Source organism: Scophthalmus maximus, chromosome 15 (assembly GCF_022379125.1).
Source record: "Scophthalmus maximus strain ysfricsl-2021 chromosome 15, ASM2237912v1, whole genome shotgun sequence".
Classification (NCBI taxonomy): Eukaryota; Metazoa; Chordata; class Actinopteri; order Pleuronectiformes; family Scophthalmidae; genus Scophthalmus; species Scophthalmus maximus.
Genome location: NC_061529.1, coordinates 15,566,479 through 15,590,599, shown reverse-complemented (window position 1 = coordinate 15,590,599; position 24,121 = coordinate 15,566,479). Strand labels below are relative to the sequence as shown.

The window sequence follows — 24,121 nt, the reverse complement described above, 5'->3', positions numbered from 1 at the left end:
AGTCAGGCAGAATATAAGTACTACAGCACGTCTCCGCGATCGTGATTTTGAAGAGGGCTCCGCATAAAAACGCGGCAGGAGGGCGTCAATGTTTCCAAGTCGAAGAGAGCATCATCTTCTCCGTCATCATCGGACACAATCGCTGAAAAGTGCAATTTGCTGCTCATTGTAATGTTGGTGAGTAATAGTAAGCAAGACAATACAGATTGTTGTCAGCTGACCTGCAGACTTTATATAGGCCAACCTTTGACATGCAGCTGAACACTCCTCCATCCCCTGAAGCTATGGCTGCAGTGACAGAGAGGGTGAGGGAGAGAGAGGGAGAGAGGGAGACGTGATGACTCACCCCCTCCCTTCAGGCTGCCCAGGCTGGCCGAGCTCTCCGACTGGGAGTTACTGGCTCCTTCCCCGTCTGAGCCCGACTTCACTCGCTTCTCTTTCTCTGCACGGCGTAGAAGAGGCAGGAGGGACAGAGGGGGAACAAAAAGAAGAAGGGGACAACAGTTAGTGGAGGTAAACGCGGCGTGCTTCACGAACTTGAAACCACTGTGTGAAGGCCCCGGCAGTGCACCGCTGAAGGAGCCGTCGAGTTTGCTAGCGACTGACTAACCGACCACGTAATGAGTGTAAACAAATTAGCGGCGGTAAATTGGCAGATGAGGTTAAGGCCATTAACTCAAGACATCGGCCGGAACTTGAGAGGGTCTTCTGCCTGGGCTTCAGAGGCTGTGACACAGGGAGAAAACACTGCGTCTGGGCCCCTCTGGGCCACCATAAAACACTTGCACCTCCCAAGAACGTGGTTTGAAAACGGGGCACACAGGTCACTAAGTGCAAACGGCAAACAGCTATGATTGCCGTTTGTACACATCGCTGCTCTTGATCGCTCTGGCGGAGGAGCATCACGGCCCGTGTTTATCAATTTTATTTCAGAGTTGCTCTTGAGCTGAAAGTTACAACAAAAGTCCGCCGCCGGAGCTGAGCTGTGGATGTTACAGTTGTGCAACATCCACATCGAAAACAGTGGTTCATCTTGCACAGGAACATGTTGCAAACCCTCTGTGCGTTGTGGCACACCACTCCTCGAAGAACATGATATCTCCTTTTCCACTGTTCAATTCACCTTTCAGCTACACGCCCTGGTTAACGTCCCCCTCCATGGGAGGACTAGTTATTTCTGTAAGGTCACCTTGTTTCCTGTCAGCGTGATCAAAGTTTTATTTATGACAGACCGAACGGTCGTCCCTGTTGCAGAGCTGAACACACTCTCCCTGCAACTCTAAACCTTTAAAACATAATTCCTCTGGACCACTCTCAAATATTAGCAGAAAAGAGAAGTGATTTTCCAAGTTAGGAAAGTTGAAATGCTTTTAATGTTCATTCTAAAAGTAGTTCCTACTCTGTGATGCCTCTATATACATTTTTTTTTTTACCAATATTCACAAATGCACGCCAACAACGATAACTTCCTCAACTGAAATATCACCGGTCCCCAGGATTTGACGATTAGGCAAATGAAGAAGACACAATAGTGTGATAATCACCTAAAGGGGTGGAGATGCTGACAAACTTTAACTCATTGGTTAGAGATCAAATGTCCATTTCTGTCTATACTCAACTCACTTACGGCAAGGAGGAGTTTTTATTTCATCACAATCCTTGGTAAGGAAAAAAAAAAACGTCTCATTTCCCCAGAGCCCAGGTAGCTTGGTGACGGCAGAGTTACTCCCCAGTCAACTATTTTCTCCCCGTGGCCTTTCTGGTGTGTCGTTTTCAGTCTGACTAGAAACTCCCAACTCGTGCCAAACACGGAAAACTTAAACTTGAAGCTTTGCAAGTTCAACGCTCCCTGCACTATTGACAGTGAATATTCTATGTACACAGATTTATAAACAGCGGTGGGAGCTGTAATATATGAGGGAATGTGGGTCAGGAATGTGTGGTGGGCTGTGGAGAAGCTCTGTGGGTGGTGGAGAGGAGTTTGTAAGAAACAGACGCAGCAAACTAGACAGTCGTACAGTAGATGGGCCGCAACCCCCCCCCCCACCTCCTCCCTATCCTGATCCTCAGGGGCCTTGTAACTTCAATGAAACAGACTCGAAAGGATTTTCTTCCTCTTCCTGACTCGCTTTCTTCTTTCCTGCCAAATGAGAATGTCAATACTTCTTTAAGAAAAAAATGAATAATCATAATTTCCCCTCCATAAAGCCCCCTACCAGCGAGGCATCAGTTCTCCTTCATCAGTGACACCACGGTGAACCAGGAGAACGCAGCTTCGTAAAATGAAAAGGGATAGTAGACTCGCGGAGACAATGAAGACACAGAGGTGAAGAATGGAGAGAGAGGGGACCAACAAGACGGGGTTAGAGAGTGAGGAGGCAGTGTGCTCTCATTTACAGATTTAATATTCTGCTCAATAATTAAAAATAAACAGCAGAACGAGGAGGCGTGGGGTAGGGAGCCTGTAGCCTTGATCGGTTACAGTAATCCACCCCCAGATGGCAAAATGGAAAACATCCTTAGACACCACAGTAGAAGAAGATGATGAAGGGGTAGAAATGTGGAGAGAATAAAAGAGGCGGTTGGAGTCTTCATACAGGAAAGCGCCTGCGTCTCTAAAGGGCCTGAATAAACCAGCTTGCCTTCACACGAGACAAGATCAATGGCACTGACACTGGATCTGTCAGGGGGCTGAGCTCGCGCTGACACACGTATACAATCATTTTCCTTTCTCTCTTACACACTCGCCTCTCTGCCTCTCTGCCTCTCTGCCCCCCCGCCCTTCATCCTCTCCTGCCCTCTCTCCCTATCCCCATCCCCCCTTTCCATCGCTCGCCTCCTCCTCCTCTTCCCCTCCTTATAATAAACAGAAGCAAGTGCTGGTAAAGGGGGGAGGAGAGGGAAGGGAAAAAATGGGTGTGGGGTGAGGGGGGATTAAGGATGCCAGGTGCAAAACAAGACGGACCACGACAATTGGATAATCAAAAAGAATTCAAAGAGCACCTACGAGGCAACATGCGTGTAAAAGATGAGGAAAATAGAAGAAGGGGTGTGTGTATGTGTGTGTGTGATATAGAATCCAAAATTATGAGGCAAGAACTGCTCATCTACACCAGAGTCATACATGCAGTAAATTACATGCATGTTCTGCTGAGTTGTTCATCCTCACACAGCACTTTGCCTGCTCATCCGCTAGCTGTACTATTAGGTGTGTTCACAATTTCAAAGAGGTTTAGTGCTTCACAAGTTTGAGATAAAACAGATAAAAAGGAAAATATATTTTACGAGGAGTAAAAGAAAAATTTAGCAGCAAAGACAAAAAAGTGAGAAAATATCGAGGGAAAATACAAGCTCCCGCACAACATGAGTCCTGTTCTCCCCATAAGAGGAAGCCGAGCAGATCTACCCCAGTCGGCCCACCTCTGCCCCGGGCTGACCTCAAAGCCTCGACTCCCCCACAGTCGATACATGGATGAGATTTTAACCATGACCGAGTTTTCTGTAATAAATGGGTCGGCATCACTTGACTTAAACAGGTGTCCGCTCGCTGGGCAATGATTTAAACACTGTGTGGGGAAGTGGTCCAATCAATGGGGACACAGGGTAGTTGACATTACCCCTCTAAAAAGAGGTGTCAAGGTCCAGACCAGGTAGATCATTTATTTTTCCCAGCTGTCTGCGAAACGTCAGGATAAAAGAAAGAATCACTCTGTACTGGGCGTATACAGTAAAAGGTAGAGAAACACAACAGTGGGGGAGGAGAGGGAAGACGAGAGAGTGTTTTCGCTCATCCGTCACATTCTGGTTGTTGGGGGGGAGGGGGGACCATGCGTACCTTCCTTGGCAGACTGCCAGAATTCAAACGCCACTCTGAAAGCCTGAGCCACCGTGAGGGTTACAGCCTGGGCCTGTTGGTGGGAAGCAGAGAAACAGAAGTGAGTCAGACAGAGCCATACAGTGAAAGAATAAAAAAAAAATAAAGGATTACTAATAGGTCATACACATCTCATCCACAGGAAGGAAAAATGCAGGAAGTGTGACCCTAAGAAAACAGGAACTGACCACCAACACGAGGAGACACTTGAAGAGGAGGAAGAGAAACCTGTGGGCTCCGCGGCGCCGTTGTTAATGTGACTGGGAGGATACGTGGCCTTTTGGCCTGAACTAAATTAGTGAGGGGAAGGAAGAGGAGGGAGTGGTTCTCTCGTTCTAAAAACCTCCAGGGATGGAGAGAATGCCAAGAGAGTGATGACAGCCTCCCCCCGCCCTTCATGTTCTCACCCCTGGTCCCTTTCTCCTGATTTAATACTTGGGCATTTGCAAGTGAAGTGTGGCTCAAAGTGGCAGTGCAGTTTTTTCCGAGTTCTCTCTGCAACATATCCGCATTAACTGCCCCACACAGTCAGGAGCAGATGCTGAATGGAATAGCTGTACGCAGAATTCCCGGCATGAGTCTTACTTCACTTTACGTTTATTTATATGTCACCAAAAGCGGTGAGGGGATATTTTGACCTTTTTGGAAATTTGTCTATCTGCTTTCCTGGTGAGACTTAGATGAGAAGATCAAAAGCCCTCTCAGGTCTGTATGCTTAATAGAAAAACCACGGCCAGTAGCCAAATAATTTAGCATTAAGACGAGAAACGACAGACCTGACTCCGTCCAGATGTGACAATATTCACCCATCAGCATCTCCAAAGCCGATTACTCAACGTGTTTTTTTTTTCCGTCCAAGATCAAAAGTGTAAAAAAAAAAAAACACATGGTATTACAGGTGGGTCCTGAATTAAGGGGCTGTTTTTTTGGCTGGGAGCAGGCTTGTTACCTGGCAACCTCACAATGAAGACGAGAGTTACGACAGTCACTGTGCCTGACCAAGACGGAGTGAGATATAATAACGCGTTGATTACGGAGCTTCAGAGGTTGAGTTATGTTACCAGGCTTCCTGTTTCCAGCCGCTGGGGTGTAGCTTCAAATTCAAATTCAATCTGTGCATCTAATTCTTTATTTTAAATTTAAATTGAAAAAAGCCCATGTTCTAAAATATTTAAATAGTCCTTTAATTATAAAGACCTGTCACGTCGACAAGTTATTGGACAACGTTGGACAAACAGCATGCTTGTGCACACACTTAACTGCACAAACTCACACACTCACCATTTTCTTCTTCGTGCACAGGAAGGCGTGACACTCGAGAGTCTCGTTGTGTTGGCTCTGGACAATGTAGGCAAACACTTTGTCGTGCATCTTGTCTGCCGTGCAATATGATATTCTGAAAGACAAACACCGAGGGATACACACACTTTAATACAAAACCACTAAGACTTTTACGGAGTCTTCGCAGAGCAACTGGGGCCATCATGCGACTTCATCTGCACTAAGCCCGTAAGCTGGCACAGCGATCTGCTTTAAACTGTTCTAGCATTTTTTAAAAACTATTGCAGAAAAAAGAATGAATCCCATGCATTCTTAAAGCCAGCTGCACTCACATCCACACGGCTCTGCACGTGAGCGCGCACACACACACACACACACACACACACACACACACACACACACACACACACACACACACACACACACACACACACACACACACACACACACACACACACACACACACACACACACACACACACACACACACACACACACACACACACACACACACACACCAGCTGTGTGCAGGTACAGAGCCGAACAAAGTCATAAAACTGAAATGAGTCGTACGCGGTGGACATCTGTGCCATTTCGCCCAACGGATGTCGTTCCCTTCTGCTTTTTAAACAAGTCTCTACACCACACTCGCTCTGTGTCCACCAGTCAAACAACCTCGACTCACGCAGAGTATTAAGTTCCATCTTTTAGAGTGGGCCTGGTCCCCGCGAGGCCCATGAAAAGACCCCCACAGACAGTCTTGTTCAGGTGTCGAAGGTTATCGACTGATGAGATTCCTCTGTTGGCGGGATCAGTCTCGCTTGTTGGTCTCAGGCGCATAGCAGGACTTTAAATTAAGCTGTGATGCCGCACAAATACATTTTTTTCCTCCAATGTTGATCATCATGTAACCATTACCCTGACACGTAAGTGATGGGCACACTGGAGGAAGGCTATGTGGAATGTGTCCCATCTGTCCTTCTCCTCTGCTGCTGTGGTATAGTCACACACACACACTCGGTTAACTCCGACTAGGGAATATACAGGCAGGAATAGATATATAAATATGCAAGTAGAAGTGATGGAAGAAAAGTTTGGAGAGGTCTGAGAATCACAGCTTCAGTCAGGCACAACAGAATCAAGATTTAGAGGCAAACGTTTGGGCGGGAGCTTCAGGGAAATGGGGTGTCTCTCTGCAAATCCATTTCTTTTATTGGTCATCCATCTTCTCCGCAGATGTCTGGGGAGGAGAGCTTCGATGGGGCGCGACACAAAAACAGCTGCTTTATGTCTTCACACCATCCTGAGGTTACAGCTGGACTCACTTCGCCCAGTCAGCCTTTTAATTACTCCTCTATTTACATACTTTTTATTCTTCAAATGACAGGAGCCATGGTCGATGCAGCGTTTCACTGGCGTCCCGTCAATGTGGCGGCAGATATGAAACTGCTCATCTGTGGAGCCGTAACAGTCAGTGGAGGACTTTTCAGACTGTGCTAGGCCTGTCACTAAAAAAAAAGGATTCGATTGATTGCATGATACATGAACATGAACTACATAATTTCATTGACCTCGATTATAGCCATTGTGTTTACACTCGCACCGGCAAATTACAAATACTGTAAGATCACATGATTCAGTAGCAAAAATGGTCAAGTTGTGGGACCAAAATATCGTCCCGAAAAAAACCAGCCTATGTGAGAGTTCCTGAGCAAAGTGAGGCGAGGGAGACAGGAGCATGCTGCTGTTCTGAAAACAGTGGGAAGTTTATAGTAGGAGCAGTTTGGTCTACTGGTTTGGTCCACGTGTTCAACGGCTGCTGCAGCCGCTCATGGATGCAATAAGGTGTTTAAGCTGCTTCTTCTCAGCCATCACTCTGGTCAAACCCCAACACACAAGACATGACGCAAATATTCTTTGATTCACTCTAACACTTTCCAAAATCATCGCTGATGTCAATCGAAAATAATCAGCCATAGAGAAATCACAATGAAAAAAACGATTAATCAGTCGACATCAGCATCAATATTTAAGTCATTGACGCTGCTAAATATTCTCTGGTATCAACTCTTTGGAAGTTTTGGGGCAGTTGGTATAACAGTCAATATGAATACACGATTTGGATTCTAGAAATGATGATGAATTTTTTAACATTTCTTACACCAAACAATTAATCGAGACAAGTTCTCATCTGATTAATTGATGTAAATCAGAATCAGAATGAATGCAGCCTACAGCAACATGCATGTCTTATCGACTTAATCAGATTTTAGCCCAAGACAGTGACATCTGTCATCCATCCTTTGTAGAACGGTTACTTAAGTTCAATCCAGCCCAGCGATTTAGAGACTAGATGTTAATGTAGATAAATGCTGTGGGCTGGAGTTATTGACTCCAACTTGCTCAGCCACATATTCAAAGACAAACGATGCAAAGTTGAGCAGGTGGGAAGACTGAGACTTTTCTCTAAAATAGGTCCGCCTCCCAAGGTGACCGTGAAGAGCTGCAACCACGGTTCAGTGAATACAACTTGTCAGTAAAACTGTTCTCGGATAAGGTCTGATAACTGTCGATAATAAATCTGCCGGGTTTCAGACAAAGTTGTGCAAAAATGAGGCTATTCGTGCTTAGAAGTGCGATGGAAAGTCCCATCTTGCCTCCGATGTGTAGACTCATAAATGTGGAATTTTAGAAAAGTGATCCAAGCTTTGTTCATGGGCTCGAGGCCAGTGGAGGTATCGCAGCCTCAAGGGTGCAGGCTGAGGCAGGCAAGTGAGATCTGTAGACATTTACTAGAGAGGACAAGAGAAAGCGAGTGTGTGTGAGAGTTGTATGTGTGTGTGTGTGTGTGTGTGGCAGTCAGTCAGTCACACCTGAGGTAAAAGCTCAGGCAAACAGCTGTGAGAGAGTCCCATGAGAGTTGACATTGATGAGACATACAGCTTATGGACAGTCTACTCCGCGCGCGCGCGCGCACACACACACACACACACACACACACACACACACACACACACACACACACACACACACACACACACACACACACACACACACACACACACACACACACACACACACACACACACACACACACACACACACACACACACACACACACACACACACACACACCTTATACTGCTGCGGAATACCACACATCCTTACACTCTCACTCACGCAGTGTTGGATGAAAACAAGAGAGGAAAACAATATCTGTTTTAAATTCAGGGTGAAAGTTTTCTGCTCAGTTGAGTCCAGGACACAGAATGTGGGAAACATCGAACAATCGCCTGAGGAGCTGGAAGAGGACCAACCTGTAAATGGAGATATTTTCTATCAGCTGTTTGGAGGCACTGTCGTAAAGGATGATCCCTCGTGGGGAGACCGTTAATGTGACTTTCTGAAGTTTCTTTCCACTGGCTTTGGCCTGAGAGATAGGGAAGGGGGGAAGGAGAGAGAAAGGATGGAGGTCACAGAGAGAAAATATGGTTTGTGCGTGTGCGAGAAGATTATAACTGCTCTTTCTTTCTTTCTTTACAAACCATTCAAAGAAAATGCCATGCCATTAAACCTTTATAACAAGTTAAATTGAACCTCTAACTATACATTTGCAGAGTTACTGTCTGGATAAAAATATGTATCTGCCATGAGCCATTTAACAAAGACTAATCAGAATAAAAGAGATGGGCAGTTTAGAGTAAATGAAATCATTTCAAACAATGGCCTGACAAAATATTTTACACAAAATCCACCTATTACACAAAATGGTACATTCTTTGTTTAAATCTCCCATTCAGCAGCCTGACGTCTTCTTTCCTGCCTCCCTCGCCATACATCACTGTGTCCCGAGTCCCCCATTCCGCCACCACTAACTTCATTATCCACTGAGCTGCCAGATCCAATAACATTAAGCCTTTTCTGCCGTGATGAATCGGAGTGAGCCACACAATGAGCAACACTGCCCGCCTAACTAATGGCATCCTCTTCTAAATATCAACCTGGGTCTCAGGTGGGGTGGAGGTGGATTATGACTGGTCTATTGGCTGAGGTGATGATGGGGAGCAAAATGTTAAATGTGCTTCAGAGAAACTTATTTTCTACTAAGACCTCAGGGCCATCCTTTCTGGGGTGAAATTATGTTTCTCACCGTAGCCACTATCCTCTTGACGGCGGCCGCAGACAGCTCCTCTCCCTTGGGCTGCTCCACCATCGTCACCCCCAGGTACTTGAGCTGGAACACCATGCCCTCCTGTAGGGTCTCCCTCGTGTCCGTCCAGTTCTCCGGAAGCTCTGCGGGAGGAGAGACATGCAACCGGTGACACTTCAGCACGTCAACAACATCCCTGCTGTTACTGTAGGGCAGGCTGAGAGACACTCTGTCTGACATGTGTCAGCAAAGCGCAGCGCTCTCTCTCTCTCTCTCTGTCTGTCTGTCTGTCTGTCCATCGGCAGGAAGGTAGACTCGGCTCGATTAGATACGACAGCAGACAAACCCTGTCCTCATTATGGCCGTGTCTAAAGAGCACATGCTTTTGCTATACCTTCTAGCAGTGTGAGGAAAAATCTAAGTGTTTTAAAGGAATGAATATTTCAATGGCTAAAATATATTTTGTCCTCTTTTCCACATAAATATATGTATAAGTCTGCTGCTAATTAAAATGGGGAACAAGGCACAGAGTTTTATTTTAAACCTGAATAAAAAGGTGGATCATCTCTTTTGGGGGCTGCGTGAGCCAAACGTGAACTGCATGGTTGAGCAACTGAAATGTGTCAGAAAAAGCAGCTGTTCTCCAAAAAAGGAAAAGCCGAGCAATCTTTGAAACACCCAGAGCATCTCAAAGACTCTTCCAGCCTTGAAACCATGAATAAGATGTTTAGCTCAAATTCCAAATTGCCACCATAATACTGTCCCGGTAAACAGATGCCGTTAAATTTGTTTTGTTTTGTAAACACATAACTCGGTAAACTCATTATTATGTATGAAAATATAAGGCACACTAAAATGAAACTAATAAAAACACATACACAATGATCATAAATGCTTGATGTGTGAAAAGTGAGAAAGGGCATATGTTTTTTCCAGATGGCATTTCTGTTCGGATTATGAAACAAATCAATACAATAATGGTAAACTGGGTTTAGAAGCTTTTATTTTAATTTGTTCATCCTTGGTTTTTTTTTTTCTCTCTTGATATTCTTAAGCCTTTATAGTTACTTATCAACGCATCTATTCTATACTTCTGCTTCCTGGTCTGTACTCTCCACTGTCCTCCTCTCTCATCCATCACTTCCTGCAGGATAAACGTCACAAATCAAGCATAAATGCCATGAAAACAATATTAAAGTTAGATATGAAGCGTCAGGGGTGGGATGTGGGATAACTGTTTTCAACAAGAAGTCAAATACAGGTTCAAGCCATAAAACTGGTCCCACTTTACTGTCGAATTGATAATCCTGCCAACCACAGCCAGCAGAATCATTCACATGCTTTTATCAGAGGGAACCTCTGTTGCTCAAGGCAAAGTCTTCTTCTTCACATTATGTCATATTACAAGAGACCAGCGTGCCTGGTTCACAGGACTGAGGACTGAGGATCTGAACCTTTCCTGGAGGTTGTATGTGAGAAGGCAAATGTCCGCAACCGTAAAATTTCCAAAGAAATGTCTGAGTGAGCCCATGTGAGAATACAGCAGGAAAATCTCGGGAAGATTCACGGAGAGGGAGTGGCCGCTCTACCCAGAAACCACCCCTCGCCTGAATGTTAAATCTCCTGCTGTGTTCCTCATACGTGAACGTCAAACTCCAGTCTGCGTGAGCTGACCTGCCTTCCGCAAATTAGAAACCCATGTTGAAATTATGCTTACAGTCCAAACTACATCTACGACATTCATCAGCCTTCAAACTAAACGGTGGAAACCATATCTCAGACTGGAAGTTCACACACGCAAACAACAAACTGCTTTTTCGTCATTCCGCCATTTGCCCCGGCAATAAACATGCAAACTTCTTCTTGAAGCTCATAAAAGCTTTATGGACTTGCCATTATGTGGTGTGATAGTAAGTGGAGGCCATTTGTCTCTTCAAATGAGGTTCAGCAGAAAACAGAGGGAACCATCAACCGTCCCTCCTGGGTGGTCTTCATGTCACCCTTTATCTTCAGCGCCATCTAAATAGACCCCTGTTGTTATTGTCACCATGTTTGTGTGCAGTCAGTTACAGGCTTTTTAATACTAGTCACACAACTGGTCAATCGACAAAACATGATTCTCTTCATCATTAAAGAGAGAAAAGCCATAAATGGACTGCTCAAATATGAATATTTGCTGGTTTTCTTAGCCGTCTGTAATAGTGCACAGAATATCTTTAGGTTTTGGACCATTACTCAAACAAAACATTTGAAGGTGTTAACTTCGGCTCCGAGATTATTAAAATTGTGATGGACCTTTCCGTCTATTCAATTGAAAGAAAATAATAGCTGATTAACTGAGAAAATAATCTGCTGACTAATTGAAATGAAAATCGACTCATCTGATAGCGCGCACATTAATCTTTGATTCGCTTGAGTGGCTGTAATTTTCTTCAGCAACACATGAGCTGTGTGCAGATTTGAATGAACAAGTACAAGCTGTCGCTCCATCATGTGACTGTTTTTAAACTATTTTGACTGACGATGAAATAATCACACTAATGGCATTAATTTATAGTTTGGTAAGTATTTCATTTAAAAAAAATAACTGAATACATAATTTATTATTCACTTGTTGCCAGTGATCAGTCCAGTAAGTGAGGCACTTACTGGACTGTGAAAATACTTTCCATCACTTGGCTTGAGAAACCATATCGCAGAGGGAACATAAACCATGAAAGCAGCAGAGGTTAGACTATGACATTCCTACCATCCCCACCCAAACCAAGCAAATGGTTTTTAATGCTCCAAATGCAGCTCTGACCAAACCCATGCGTAAGTAATGGGTGGGTCCTAACAGTGAGCACTCACTCTAAGGTCAAGGTCTTTGAGCTTCCAAGTATGGTGAACGGATCAACCCCCCTCCCTCTGCTGTTGCATTAGTGCCTGGATAAGTAGCCCCGTTGCTGTAATAGAATCTGTGGCGAGGAATCACTAGCTGCTGCACATAACCTAAATCAAGTTTCCGACTGGTCCAAGTGGCCTATAAATGTCCATTAGGAGGTGTAGCCACTTTGCAAACAGTTATAGCAATAATAACCTCAGCTGCCATGACATTTCCAACCTTTGGTGCTTGCTCATGTTCGGGGGGGGGGGCAACAGTGAAGCCTCAAGTCCACAGATTTTTTACGCATTGCTGACGGATCTGTATTTCATCAGTCTGTCAGATTTGCTTTGATAGCAGTCAGAGTGATTCGAGGCTTACAAGAGATACCCTTCACATAACACACAAGTGCAGCGACACAGGCTTGTGCTGGTCCATCGGAGAGATCAGAGGCAAGCACCCTCTCTACTTCCACTGCCCATACTAATGCCTGCAGAAGGCAGGTCTCCAGGGATGTCGAGCAGTTCACCCTGACCGCAGTCTTCGGAACACCCCATCCCAAGAGACAGTTAAGAGGCCACCGTGAGACTAGACTATGGAGATGATCGAAAATCTTTAGCCTGCCTGAAACACATTAATGGATTCTAGTAAAACAAAACCAGTACGACATTGCTGGAGCAGATCTCGAAACAACAGCTTTTTGTCAAAAAAACGTGAACTTGAGCAATTTTTAGACTCGTGCATGTACCCAGAGTGCTGCTTTGTGTGGAATCATAATCCATTTTTATATTGGTTACATTTACATTCACACAACCAACCCCCCACCCAGCACCATCACCAGCCCCAGCCCCCATCCACGCCAGCTCTCTGCAGCTGCGATGCTGATTAGACTGAGCTTCAAAGGCTTCTCGGCTCCGCTGGAGCTCCAGCGGGTCAACGAGTGCACCTCGCCGCAAAACACGCCAGAGAGAGAAGGCGACGGGGCTCCGGTGTTTGCTGAACGAGAGGGGAATGGGATTCAGGAAGAGGGGGACAGGTAGAGGGCCACAGCTGGGATGGTTTGATTAGCCAATCATCTTCAAAGAATGGTGTAGTTCATTGGCTCTTGTTCGGGCTCCTGCTCTGCAAGTCTTTACAGGACCTGGTGCCTGCCCCCTGAACCTCTGGACACACACACGGACACACACACGGACACACACGGACACACACTACACACACACTAGACAATCCCACAAACCATTACATAAATATTAACCACACTTTCGATGTTCATGCCAGACAAGGGAAATATGTGTCATGGGACAAGGCTGTGAATAGAAACTATCTTCTGGTTTTACCAGCAAATAACTGTGGAAAAAAGTACCACTCGAGTCAACCTCGTATTAGGGCTGCCAACATTAAATCCACAGTTGGAGACATCTCAATCTTTTTTTTTTTTTTTAGGGGGGGGCAGTCAATGCGCAGTTGTAGAAGTAGGAGCAGAGTGAGCATTCCTCTCTGTAGTAAGTCATTCTACTATGTCAAGTCACCCTGTCCGCTTGCTGTTTGTAACAGAGGCCTTGCGCAGTCAGGCACAGAGATACATTATCTATTGTCTTCTACTTAGAAGTGATGAAATTACAGCAACAACTTAATACGATGTAATCTCTGGCTTATGTTTGATATCGATTCTTGGCAAAAAATGTTGTTGTACATTTCTGATCTGTCATTTGGGTTATTGGTACACATTAGCTCAGAGGAATAACTTGGCTTGTTTACTATGTATTGTGAGCAGCCGCCACTTGTGTAAGGTGTGAAGTTCATGCTGCCCCGTCCGATGGATACTCCCCTCCCTCTCCCCTGTCTCCTCCTGCTTCAGACAAGTGTAAACCCTACACCGCTAAGACTCGGGCCAAGAGAGGAGCAGAGGAACAAAGGAAAGACCTGTAGCGCCTTACTCACGTCGCAGTTCACCTCATCTCAAGTGCAGTGTAAAACAACAGACCTTTAGGATCTCTGTGTCACACTGTCAACTGAGTAGAGTGTAAAAGAGCAAATGTGTTAACTAAAACAGGAACATCAGACTTCTTCATAAAATGTTCCGTTGATGTGATAACACGTAATGACCTGTAAGATTTCTGCACAAAGAATCAGTCTGATGACACGAGAATGTCAGAATGTGTTTAACGGATATTTCAAGTTCCTAAAAAAATCTGCTGTATTTCACTTTAATTTTATAACCATATCAACAAAAGTGGTCTACACATCGATGAGAAAATTATTCCTTGACCATACAACCTTTTCCACCACCTCTATCTACTTTGCCTGACATTTCTGTAATATGGAAATCAGTATTAACAGTTATTGCAGGCTATAGTGTGTTCTTCCAACAGTGTCCCGTATTTGAAGAAGTCACATGGGTTACTGGATGTGTGGGGTTCAATGAACCTGTGGGCATAAAACCCAACTGTCTCTGTTGTCCAAGAGGTCTGAGTGTGAAGGCAACATGTGGTCATACGCAAGACTGTTGGAGGAGGTCTTGACCTATTCTTTAAGATCTGATCATTTGAGGTGGGACTTTCCATTAAAAGCTAAAATTGAAGTCAAGACTACAGAGGCAGTTAGCTCCGTTTGATGCAACAAGAGGTCTAGAGAAGCAAGACAGCACAGAGGTCCCGCAAATTATAATCACAGGGATTTGATTCTTTCAGCAGGAGAGCATTAGAAGGATGGTGGGTGTGTTTGGTGGTGGTAGGTATTTTGGTCAAAAGCCAACACCAAGGAAATGAAGCATGCAATTCAGACAAGGGAGGGTCAGAGAGGATTCCTATCTCTATCCTTGTCAACAGTCAGCGACAGTGATGGGAATGAGGAGAGAACTGCTCTACGTGGCTTTGCCTCTGCTTTAAGAAGGATAAGTGACGGACGTCGGGCAGAGGGGTAGGGACGACAGAAAAGAAAGACAGATAGTGTTTGTCATAAATGAAGTACAAGCTGATAAACGAGACAAGGTAAGAGAGATACTGGTGCAATATATTCGACTACCAAGAAAAACATGCAAATGGTGGCAGTGAGTCAAATTTCTCACCATAAATTCACACACGTATGCCCTTCGCACAACAAATGTAATGGACAATTAGGGAGATGTAACAGTTTAATCACCGTGGAAACAGCAAGAGCGCTCTGCTACGCTGTGAGTGCAGGCTAAATAATGTAGTTAATACTCTGGGGAAGAGAGATATGCATAGAGCAAGGCAGGGATAAGGAAAAAAAACAAATTATCACAGTGACAACCTGACAACTCGGTCATTTTATCACTGCCATCTAGAGCTTGCTTCCAGCCAACATTTATAGAGTTTCTCTGCTTGAAAATGGACGAGAAAGCGTCTTAAAATGCAAGATTTGCTTTGTCCAATGGTTGAGGATGGATGAAGACAAAATAAAGATGAAAATGCAGAAGTGGAGTGGAACAGGTGTCCAGACTTTAGCGTGATGGAGTCAGTCGACTGTGACTTCACTCCATCATTAACTACCACACGTGGGAGTAAATGTTCGAGCAGTATCAAGGAAAAATCTTTTCACTTCCTCGTCGTTTACCTCATTCTACAAGTGATACCAGATTACCATCAGTCAAGCGGTGAGCACATGAGTGAGCTAATGCAGTTCAATCGAGTCTGTCAAGAATGCTTATTCTAGGATTCTTAGGAGTGGGACTGGCAGCAAAGTGGCCTTGCTTGGTTTACGGACACATAAATAAATAAAAAAGACTTTCAGGTCATCAGTCAAACCCCAGACACCACTTCACAGCTCCAGCAGGCTCCACAAGTCCAGCCTGCTGCAGCAACAGTTTCCTCTTTGGTGAGTTTTAAAAGGAGCGTCTGAGCACTGAGAGCTTTCTGCGTGGTGTCACATTGGCTTCAGTGAATAGTTAAGAGGATGAAGTCTGGGTGCATTTATTTGAGCCCTCTGGATACCACACTTTGAATGACTCATTGTTTTTGGTCTATCTAGACTCTATTGCCCACCAGCATACTGCATCACCTGAACAAGATGGGAAATGATTAAAATTTCCTTTGGGGCTTTTGTGGCTCTAAAAAAAATCAGTCACCACAAGCACTGATGCCTGGCAAATAACAGGACCTCATGTCTTGCTTTGGTGGGAATCTCCCTGGCATAGGATGGATGTGGTGAGAGGGTTTCATACCCAAGGATATAACACAAGTAGCTCCTCATTTTTCTCTCAGGTGGGCCTACTGTTCCGAATTACTCTTTTACTTTTGTCTTATCTTCTCTCTCTCTGTTTGTGATGCCTTCATGGCGACTTCCTAATACTGTGCCGTGTGGAAGAAAAACAGAGCGTCGTCCAAAAGATGAAAAGTATTGCCACAGAGTGTGATGATTTTGCAACTCGATCATGAAAAACCACAAGTTTGTGCAAAACCTTTTATCCCTGCACGATTTGATGATGCCTCAAAGAGCTTCTTGTCACAGAGAGCTTGGCTTTTTTCTCAGTCTTCGAGAGCACTCATACATGTTGATTGTGTTTGAGGTCAGGTGGCTGTGGATACACGTACATGACAGGCTCCTTGATCTTCTTCAGTTTTAAACTATTTCATGCTAAGCTCTGATCATCCTTTCATTATCCTGCTACACTATGAATCTTTCTCCACAAAAGTTGTGAACCAGAAGGTGCAACATGTCTTGGAAGAATGGAGTGGTAGCTCTCCTTGGTCAGAGGGATGTCAGTACAGAGCAGGTGTCCAAATCCAAAGCAGGCAAACAACACCCAGACTTGAATATACCCACTACATTTTCATTTAGAAACATTCAGTTTCATTGTCTGTTTGATACACTAAGCTATCATTCTCTCCTTTTCTTTACATAGATCTTTCTTTGATAGACATATTCTCAGTCATGCACTGTGAAATGTTGGAATTTCTTCACTCAACCCATGTATTTACCCTTGTTTCCCCTACGGGGAAGTGATTTAGAAACTGCCACTTGTCCACTGAGACAAAACAGCCTTATTTTGACAGTACTGATCTCAGTCTTGTGTACTTTATTCAGTAAATTATTGTGCGTGTGTGTTGTCGTCGTTTTTCCATCCCTCAGGGAACTAAGCTTGACGTGCCGTCTCTTTTTGACAGTGTATTTTTGGTCTGCCTGATCATCCTTTGGATACAACTGATTCAGTGTCTGCAAAGTATTTTTCGAGTACCATACATTGTCCACTTACAAACCTTAAGTGTAGCCATGATTTGACGCTGTGATATATAGATCATCATAATGAGGTTTATTTTCATTAAAAAGGGTTAAATCGAGCATTTATGTAGTGCTTTAGAGCACATTGAAATATATCAAGACATATTTTGGGTACTACGATATAGTCTAAAAATGTTTTAATTAGAGCTGCAAAAGTTAATTGATTACTAAATTAATCAACAACGATTTTGATAATCGATTGATCAGTACTAGAAGTTTTTATGTTAAAAAAGGTCAAAATTCTCTTATTTCAGCTTGTTAAATGTGAATATTTTCTTGTTTCTTTGCTCCTTTTACACCAGTAAACTAAATATCTTTGGTGTATGGACAAAACAAAACAGCATCTTGGGGTTTTGGGAAACACGATCAACATTTTTCACCATTTTATGACACTATGGACCAAACAAGTAATCGATTAATCAAGAAAATAATCGAGAAGATTATTCAAATTATGAAAATAATCGTTAGTTGTAGCCCTAATTTCAATTTTATTTATAGGCCATATTGTCTACAGCCCTGCATACATTAGTATTATATCAACAGACACAAACGATCCTTAGTAGGATCAACTTATTGGTGAGTTTTGTCCTGACAACGATAAGAAACTAGATGAGCACTCAGAGAGTGCATAACTCCACCAAAACAAATGCTCTATTGCCAAGTTAGATAAAGAGGGGGGGGAAATTGAATGGGTTCTTCCTTGGGTAATGCCCCACACCACTAAAAATTTCATGGAAATCAGTTGATGAAAACATAACCTCTTTGGGCAGAGGTATATATAGAGTAACGCCAGCCTTTAGCCAAATTTAACTCTAGCTTATGTGGAAAGGATAAAGGAAATGTTGCACATATTATCGTGACCCAGGTCACAGTCTCTCTGAAAATGACCAGAGTTCTTCCTTTGGTCGTGCCCCACACCTCACAAAATTTCATGGAAATCAGTTGATGAAAACATAGCCTCTTGGGGCAGATGTAAATATAGAGTAACGCCAGCCTTTAGCCAAATTTCTACAGGACCGGTAATTTCCTGTTACGACGATATAATATGAGTGCAACCAATGAGAAAAGCAAATTTGCTTCTGTATCGTGTGCCATTTATGGCCTCGGCCGTCCACCGCTGGTGAGAAGACCTCCTCTCATTACACAACAGCAAGACACGTGCAAGAACAACCTATTCCAGCATTATCAGATTCCAATCAGCAAACTTTGGGCTAATTTAGAACCTGCTGACTCAGATGAGGGAAGTTGCCTGGGGGGGGGGGGGGATACACAGAGACACAGCACAAAGCTTTTAAAAAGAGAGAGCCTTGAAAAACCTTTAACTGTGCCACAAGAAAACCTCAGACTATTGACAGTGGTGTCGTGTAACCGTGTTCTGTACTGTCTGCACAGTGTCTGTTAGCTTATATACTCCATTCAGGCTGTGCGGTGCAGGTCAGAGACAAGCACCATCATCTCTAATTGCTAAAAACAGACACAGCCATTATGGGAAAAGGCTGAGGCGGAGGATTGTTCAGAAGAGAAAGACTGAGTGTTAGTCAAAGGGGAAAAAGTGTGTTGGTACACGTGGGGCGATTGTCACTGTCTGTGCCTGCTTGGTACAAACCTGATCCACTGCCCCCCCCACACACACACACCTAACTCTAGCTTATGTGGAAAGGATACAGGAAATGTTGCACATATTATCGTGACCCAGGTCACAGTCTCTCTGAAAATGACCACAGACATAAACTGCGGGCCTGTTGACTAAAGGAACAATCGATATAAAGTAAGTAAGATGAATGGTCAGCTAGGATCCTTTATGCTCAGCAGCCTATGACCCTTTTTATCTCTGTCCTTGAGCACCAGGATGTGCCTCTAGTTTAATCTCCTACAACAGGCATATGATATTCTTAAATATCTGTGTTGGAGCAATTCCAATGACACAGAGAATCAAATACATGACTGTGCAGCTATCACCCTTTGATTTGATGACCAAGTACAGTTGGGTGAGGGGAAAGGGATTTGCAGAGGATAAGAGTCTTATAGTCGGGGTTTATAAGTCCTAACATTGAGACACGTGTCTTTCAGTATTGGCTAAATCCACTCAAAGAAGGAAAGTGAGGAGAGGGGGAGGTGAGTGGTCATGCCAGTCAGGGATTACAAGCTGATGACCAGCTGAGGCCAGAATGTACTTGCAACGAGAATCAGGGTTATGAAACTGATCCTGAATGGATTCTGCTGCAGCTCAAATAAAATTAAATGACAGAGTGCATCTTTGTACACGTGGGTCCGTGTATGCTCTGTGCGGATTTCTGTCTACCCTCCAATTTGTTGTGTCTGGTCACCAAGCTACAAGGGCACCAAAATGTATAATAAGAACAACTTCAAGTCGGTGGTGTCCGCAAGGGAAGGGCGTCTAAATGAGGCCTAATACTGACATTTAGTCATCTAGAGGATGGTGTTATATACAGTAAAGCTGCAATGTGTAGTTGATCAATCATTCAGTTGATCCTATGTTTTTCTTCGTCAGGTCAGACAACTTTGATGATTATGACACACCACCTGATATTGAGTACATTTGAATCTACTCGAGTATTAGAATTTCTGACACATGGACCCAAGACTTTCCTCAATAGAACTGGACCCTGCCTGGCCCCAGTTAAACAGTGTATGATTTGGACCAAGCCCGATTCAGGTCCTTGACGGGTCTCAGTTAGTCGGAATCAAGGGGTCTTGTAAGAACCTCTACATCAAACCAGTACTAGAAAAACAGCACAAAGCGAAGAAGAAAAGAGCCATTTGTTTGCTTTGACTGAAAATGTTACATATTGCCTCAAAGGCTAACAGATATCCCTCTTGTTCAGTGTTTGATACACAAAACCACAGATTTACGCAATGTGTCCCTTAGATTCAAAGTCAGCTCTTCTGCAAAGTCTCTGCTCTGCATCCGTATGCTTAAGTCTTTTGCCCCTTGAGAACATTTTTCAGGTTTGCGCCTGTGGCTTCCGTTGCAGACACACTACTGGCAGAGAGAGAAAGACAGACCATGTGAGAGGTAAAGGAATCTTCCACTAATGAAAAGAATCTCCCTCCCATTCCAAGGATCTTCAAATACAACATGAGTTTACAGGACAGGGTGTGTCAGGTTAGGTTCCCGAGATTTGACAACAGGGATTTTTCCCAAGCTATACCTCAGGGTAAATTTGGACCTTGGAGAAAAAAAATGGGACAAAGTTTTGAAACAAGCATTGGTATTAAGAATGTATCCTCAAAACCAGCAGGTCTTACCTGAATAACATGCTCACCAGAACGGGGGGAGGGAAAGGACATGTTGCTTCATCAACTACCCTAGTTTCATTCCTCTCTAGTGGTAAAACACCTCAAAACTTCCCACAACCCCACATCTTGACTGACAACTGTAGGTGCCCGATAGTGTCTTGCTCAGGCTTTCGAGCTTTGCACCGATGTTCTCGTCATGCCGGCAGTAGCGTCGAGGTTAAAAGCTGAGGACACCAACAACGAAACTGATTCCAGACTGAGACTGCTGTCTAAATAGACTTAGTTAGAATTTGTATGCTTTCCTTTCGCTGTCCCAAGCCTCAGGTTGCTGCTATTTTGTCGCCAAGATCTCCTTCCGACAATGAAGCTGTGAATTACCACACCGACCATATGTCTAGACATATGGCTGAAGGAGATTACATTAACGATTTCTTACCCGCAAGGTAAACTGGTTAGCCACTGTACTTGAACGGCACAGTCTTTCAAAGTAGAACGCTACAGCGGAAAGGGGGGTTGTATTTTTAAAAATGTTGTCTATTTTTTTTATAACAGGGACAGAAATTCTCAGAAGGGATTTGTTTGTTTTTTAATTTAGTTTCTACCATAAATTGGGTTTTTTGCAATACAATGCGTTTTTGAGCAATAGATGTGCATTTTTTCTAATCACAGATAAGCAAATGCAATATAGCAGGGTAAATAAGCGATGCAAATGAATCAGCTTTTGCTTTGCAAACTCGGAAGACTGCAAATTAGAGCCTGTGCCAATTACTGGTTTAGAAACAATAATTATGATGTTTAGAGTATCGTATTTTCCCTGCTGCCGCTGCTGAAACGAGAGAAAGCAAAACATACATTTCCCCTAGGATTCAAATTTGCCCTCGTGGAGAATTGGTACCTGAACATGATTATGAAGTCCTATCCCTTCGCACACACACACACCTAACTCCATACACTGACTCCACACATTGAAGCAGCTTACAGATACAGAAGATCTAACAGGCCTGTAAATCAGTGAGGGCTTTACAAGTCAATAAAGGATTCCTGCAGGAAGCAATCTCCATTACAGCCTGGTGGCCTCCTTTGGATGACTTTGTGCAGGGGACAAAGCTCTGGCCAGCAGGGTCAGAGGGTCAGGGGGACTGGCCAATGCACACCACACACTCCATGATGTAGACATGTAACAATATTAATAAGGCTGGTAATGCATGTCATCCACCATTATGACGTACAGATACAGATGTCAACTTCCGTCACTGCAGAGGAAACTACCATCTGCGCCTGCAACAACCACAACATTTCTTCACAAGTGTACATCATGCGTTACATATGGTGCAGTCCAAGTGGTTTCACATCATACGCACTCCCTATTAGACATCTGCGTGGGACGACTAACACACTTAAGTGTAGCCGTTTCAATATTGACCAGCACACAGAAGACAGCTCCTTGAGAAGGGGCACGTGGGAGGGAACTATTTCTGTTCAACGCAGACAGGGATTTTCTACCTCCCACACTTTTCAGACAGAAAAAACAACAACAAGCAGGGGCTTCGTGACCTTAAAGGCTGGTCGATGACGTAACATAGTATTTTTCGCCCTCTGAAACACTGTTTGGATGTAATGAGAGGGCAGTGCAGAGAAACATTCTGTGAGCTCAGCAGGCTGCCACAAGACAACTGAGCTGTTTAACACCAAGCAGGAAATGACAGAGCGGACACGTTCGTGCCTGTGCAGAGGGAAGGAAGAAAAAAAACTGGGTGACACAGCCACTAACGGCGGCCTACTTTCAACGTTGATGTGCGGAGATCATTCGAGAGACAGGGACAGTTCTGTGAAAACAATACTGGATGCTGTTATGATTGATCGCCGACAGTGGGAGAGAAGGAATGCTGATGGATGCCAAAGAAGTGAATGCGCTGTTTTGACAAGACCAAGCCCAACACGAAGGCGAGGGAGAGACAGTCTTACTGGAGACTGGCGGCAAAACTTCGCCTCAAATTATGGACCTGTCTCCATCTAAACGTCGTTGTTTTTCCCTTTCATAACTAACAAACCAAATCAGAGGGCACACAATCAAAAGAGATCACACATATTAAAATATCTTCATGCATCAAAGGCAAAAGAAGAAAAAGAACTGGGTCCAACTTGGAGCGTGAAGCCTACTGACACTACAAGATAAGACAAGTTGCTGCTTAGTTTTGACAGTTCAGCTCACTGAGTCAGTAAGTATCTCAACAAAGGGGAAGAAGAAAAACAAAAACTGTAAGGTCCAAATGAGAAAGTCGTGCAAGTGAAGAAATGATACCACTGATGTGACAAGGTCAGTTTGCCCGTGACGGTCGTGGCGGCGACAGAGAGCGGAGATGGGACTTTTCGGCACAGACTGAACAAGGACAAAGTTCAAACATCAGCTATTGATGGCTGGTTAGCCCTCTGTGGACCACGCTTATTGTGCATTACCCCCCCCCCCAGAGAGGAGTGGGCCGAAACAAAGCATCGATTGCACTGTCTGTCACGTGTGACATCTTGCTGCCAACTGCTCTATTGTCCATGAAATAAAATGTGTGTGTGTGGGGGGGGGGGGGGGGGGGGGCATGAGGGCAGAGGACACCCTCCTCTTTGTGAACATGAAAAGGGGGGTTTACAAGCATGTGAAAGCCACACGGGCACCGTTGAGTGAGATCGTGCTCTGCCTCCTGCTTTGTGATGGAGTCGAGCATCATGTGGGAAATTCATGCTAAAAACAATATGCAGGTGATGCTCGAACCCCGGGTTTATATATATATATATATATATATATATATATATATATATATATATGAAGGTGAAGACTCCACCAGCACCACCGCTCCTCCTCACAAAGCCTCGCGTCTTTTTCTGTTACGCATAAGTGTATCGCCTAGCAACAGCGCGTTGCTAGGATGGCACAGGAAGACGACCACTCTTCTCTTCATGCCTGTTCACACCCCCCCCGTGTGTCGTCCCACTCCCAACCAAGCCACCCGACGACCCCCCCGCGGAGAGGAGCCCGTGTCGTGCCACCGCCGACCCGTGTCAGTCAGTCAGTCAGTCAGTCACCGGGCACCGAGTGACGTGGCGAGGCGACCGCAGGATTTCAGAGGAGCGTCAAACTTCTGCCGCGACGGGAGGGTGTGTTTGTTTGGAGCCACCGTGGGAGCCGCGACGCGTCAACAGGAGTCAGCTTACGGAGCTGCGGGGCGCTGCTGACACTTCGAGCGTCAGGTTCAATTGCACAACAAAACATTTCCGACTAAAGCTTTTGATAAAGCGCCCCCCCACTCCACCCCTCTGACAGCGGTTCCGTTCCCAGCAGCTGTAGCCAGCGTCCACACACACGCACGCACGTGCGCGCGCGCGCGCTCGCAGGCGAGTAGTAAAGTGGCGCTCAGTAAACTGGTCGTAGTGTTAGCCACCGGTCGAGGCTACTAGCTTG

At 44.5% G+C, this 24,121-nt stretch overlaps 1 protein-coding gene across 2 annotated transcripts in view; it reads right to left on the bottom strand.

Moving 5' to 3' along the window:
* ldlrap1b (low density lipoprotein receptor adaptor protein 1b) overlaps positions 1 to 24,121 on the bottom strand; it is a 31,362-nt gene that overhangs the window by 6,794 nt on the left and 447 nt on the right. Inside the window, exons 2-6 of one of the 2 annotated variants that reach the window (XM_035610465.2) lie at positions 9,306 to 9,448; positions 8,473 to 8,585; positions 5,156 to 5,270; positions 3,836 to 3,908; positions 347 to 442 (exon numbers count right to left, since the gene is read on the bottom strand). In XM_035610465.2, coding sequence (XP_035466358.1) covers positions 347 to 442; positions 3,836 to 3,908; positions 5,156 to 5,270; positions 8,473 to 8,585; positions 9,306 to 9,448 — 540 coding nt within the window. The remainder of the gene's footprint in view (positions 1 to 346; positions 443 to 3,835; positions 3,909 to 5,155; positions 5,271 to 8,472; positions 8,586 to 9,305; positions 9,449 to 24,121) is intronic. The other variant, XM_035610466.2, reaches the window with a different exon arrangement.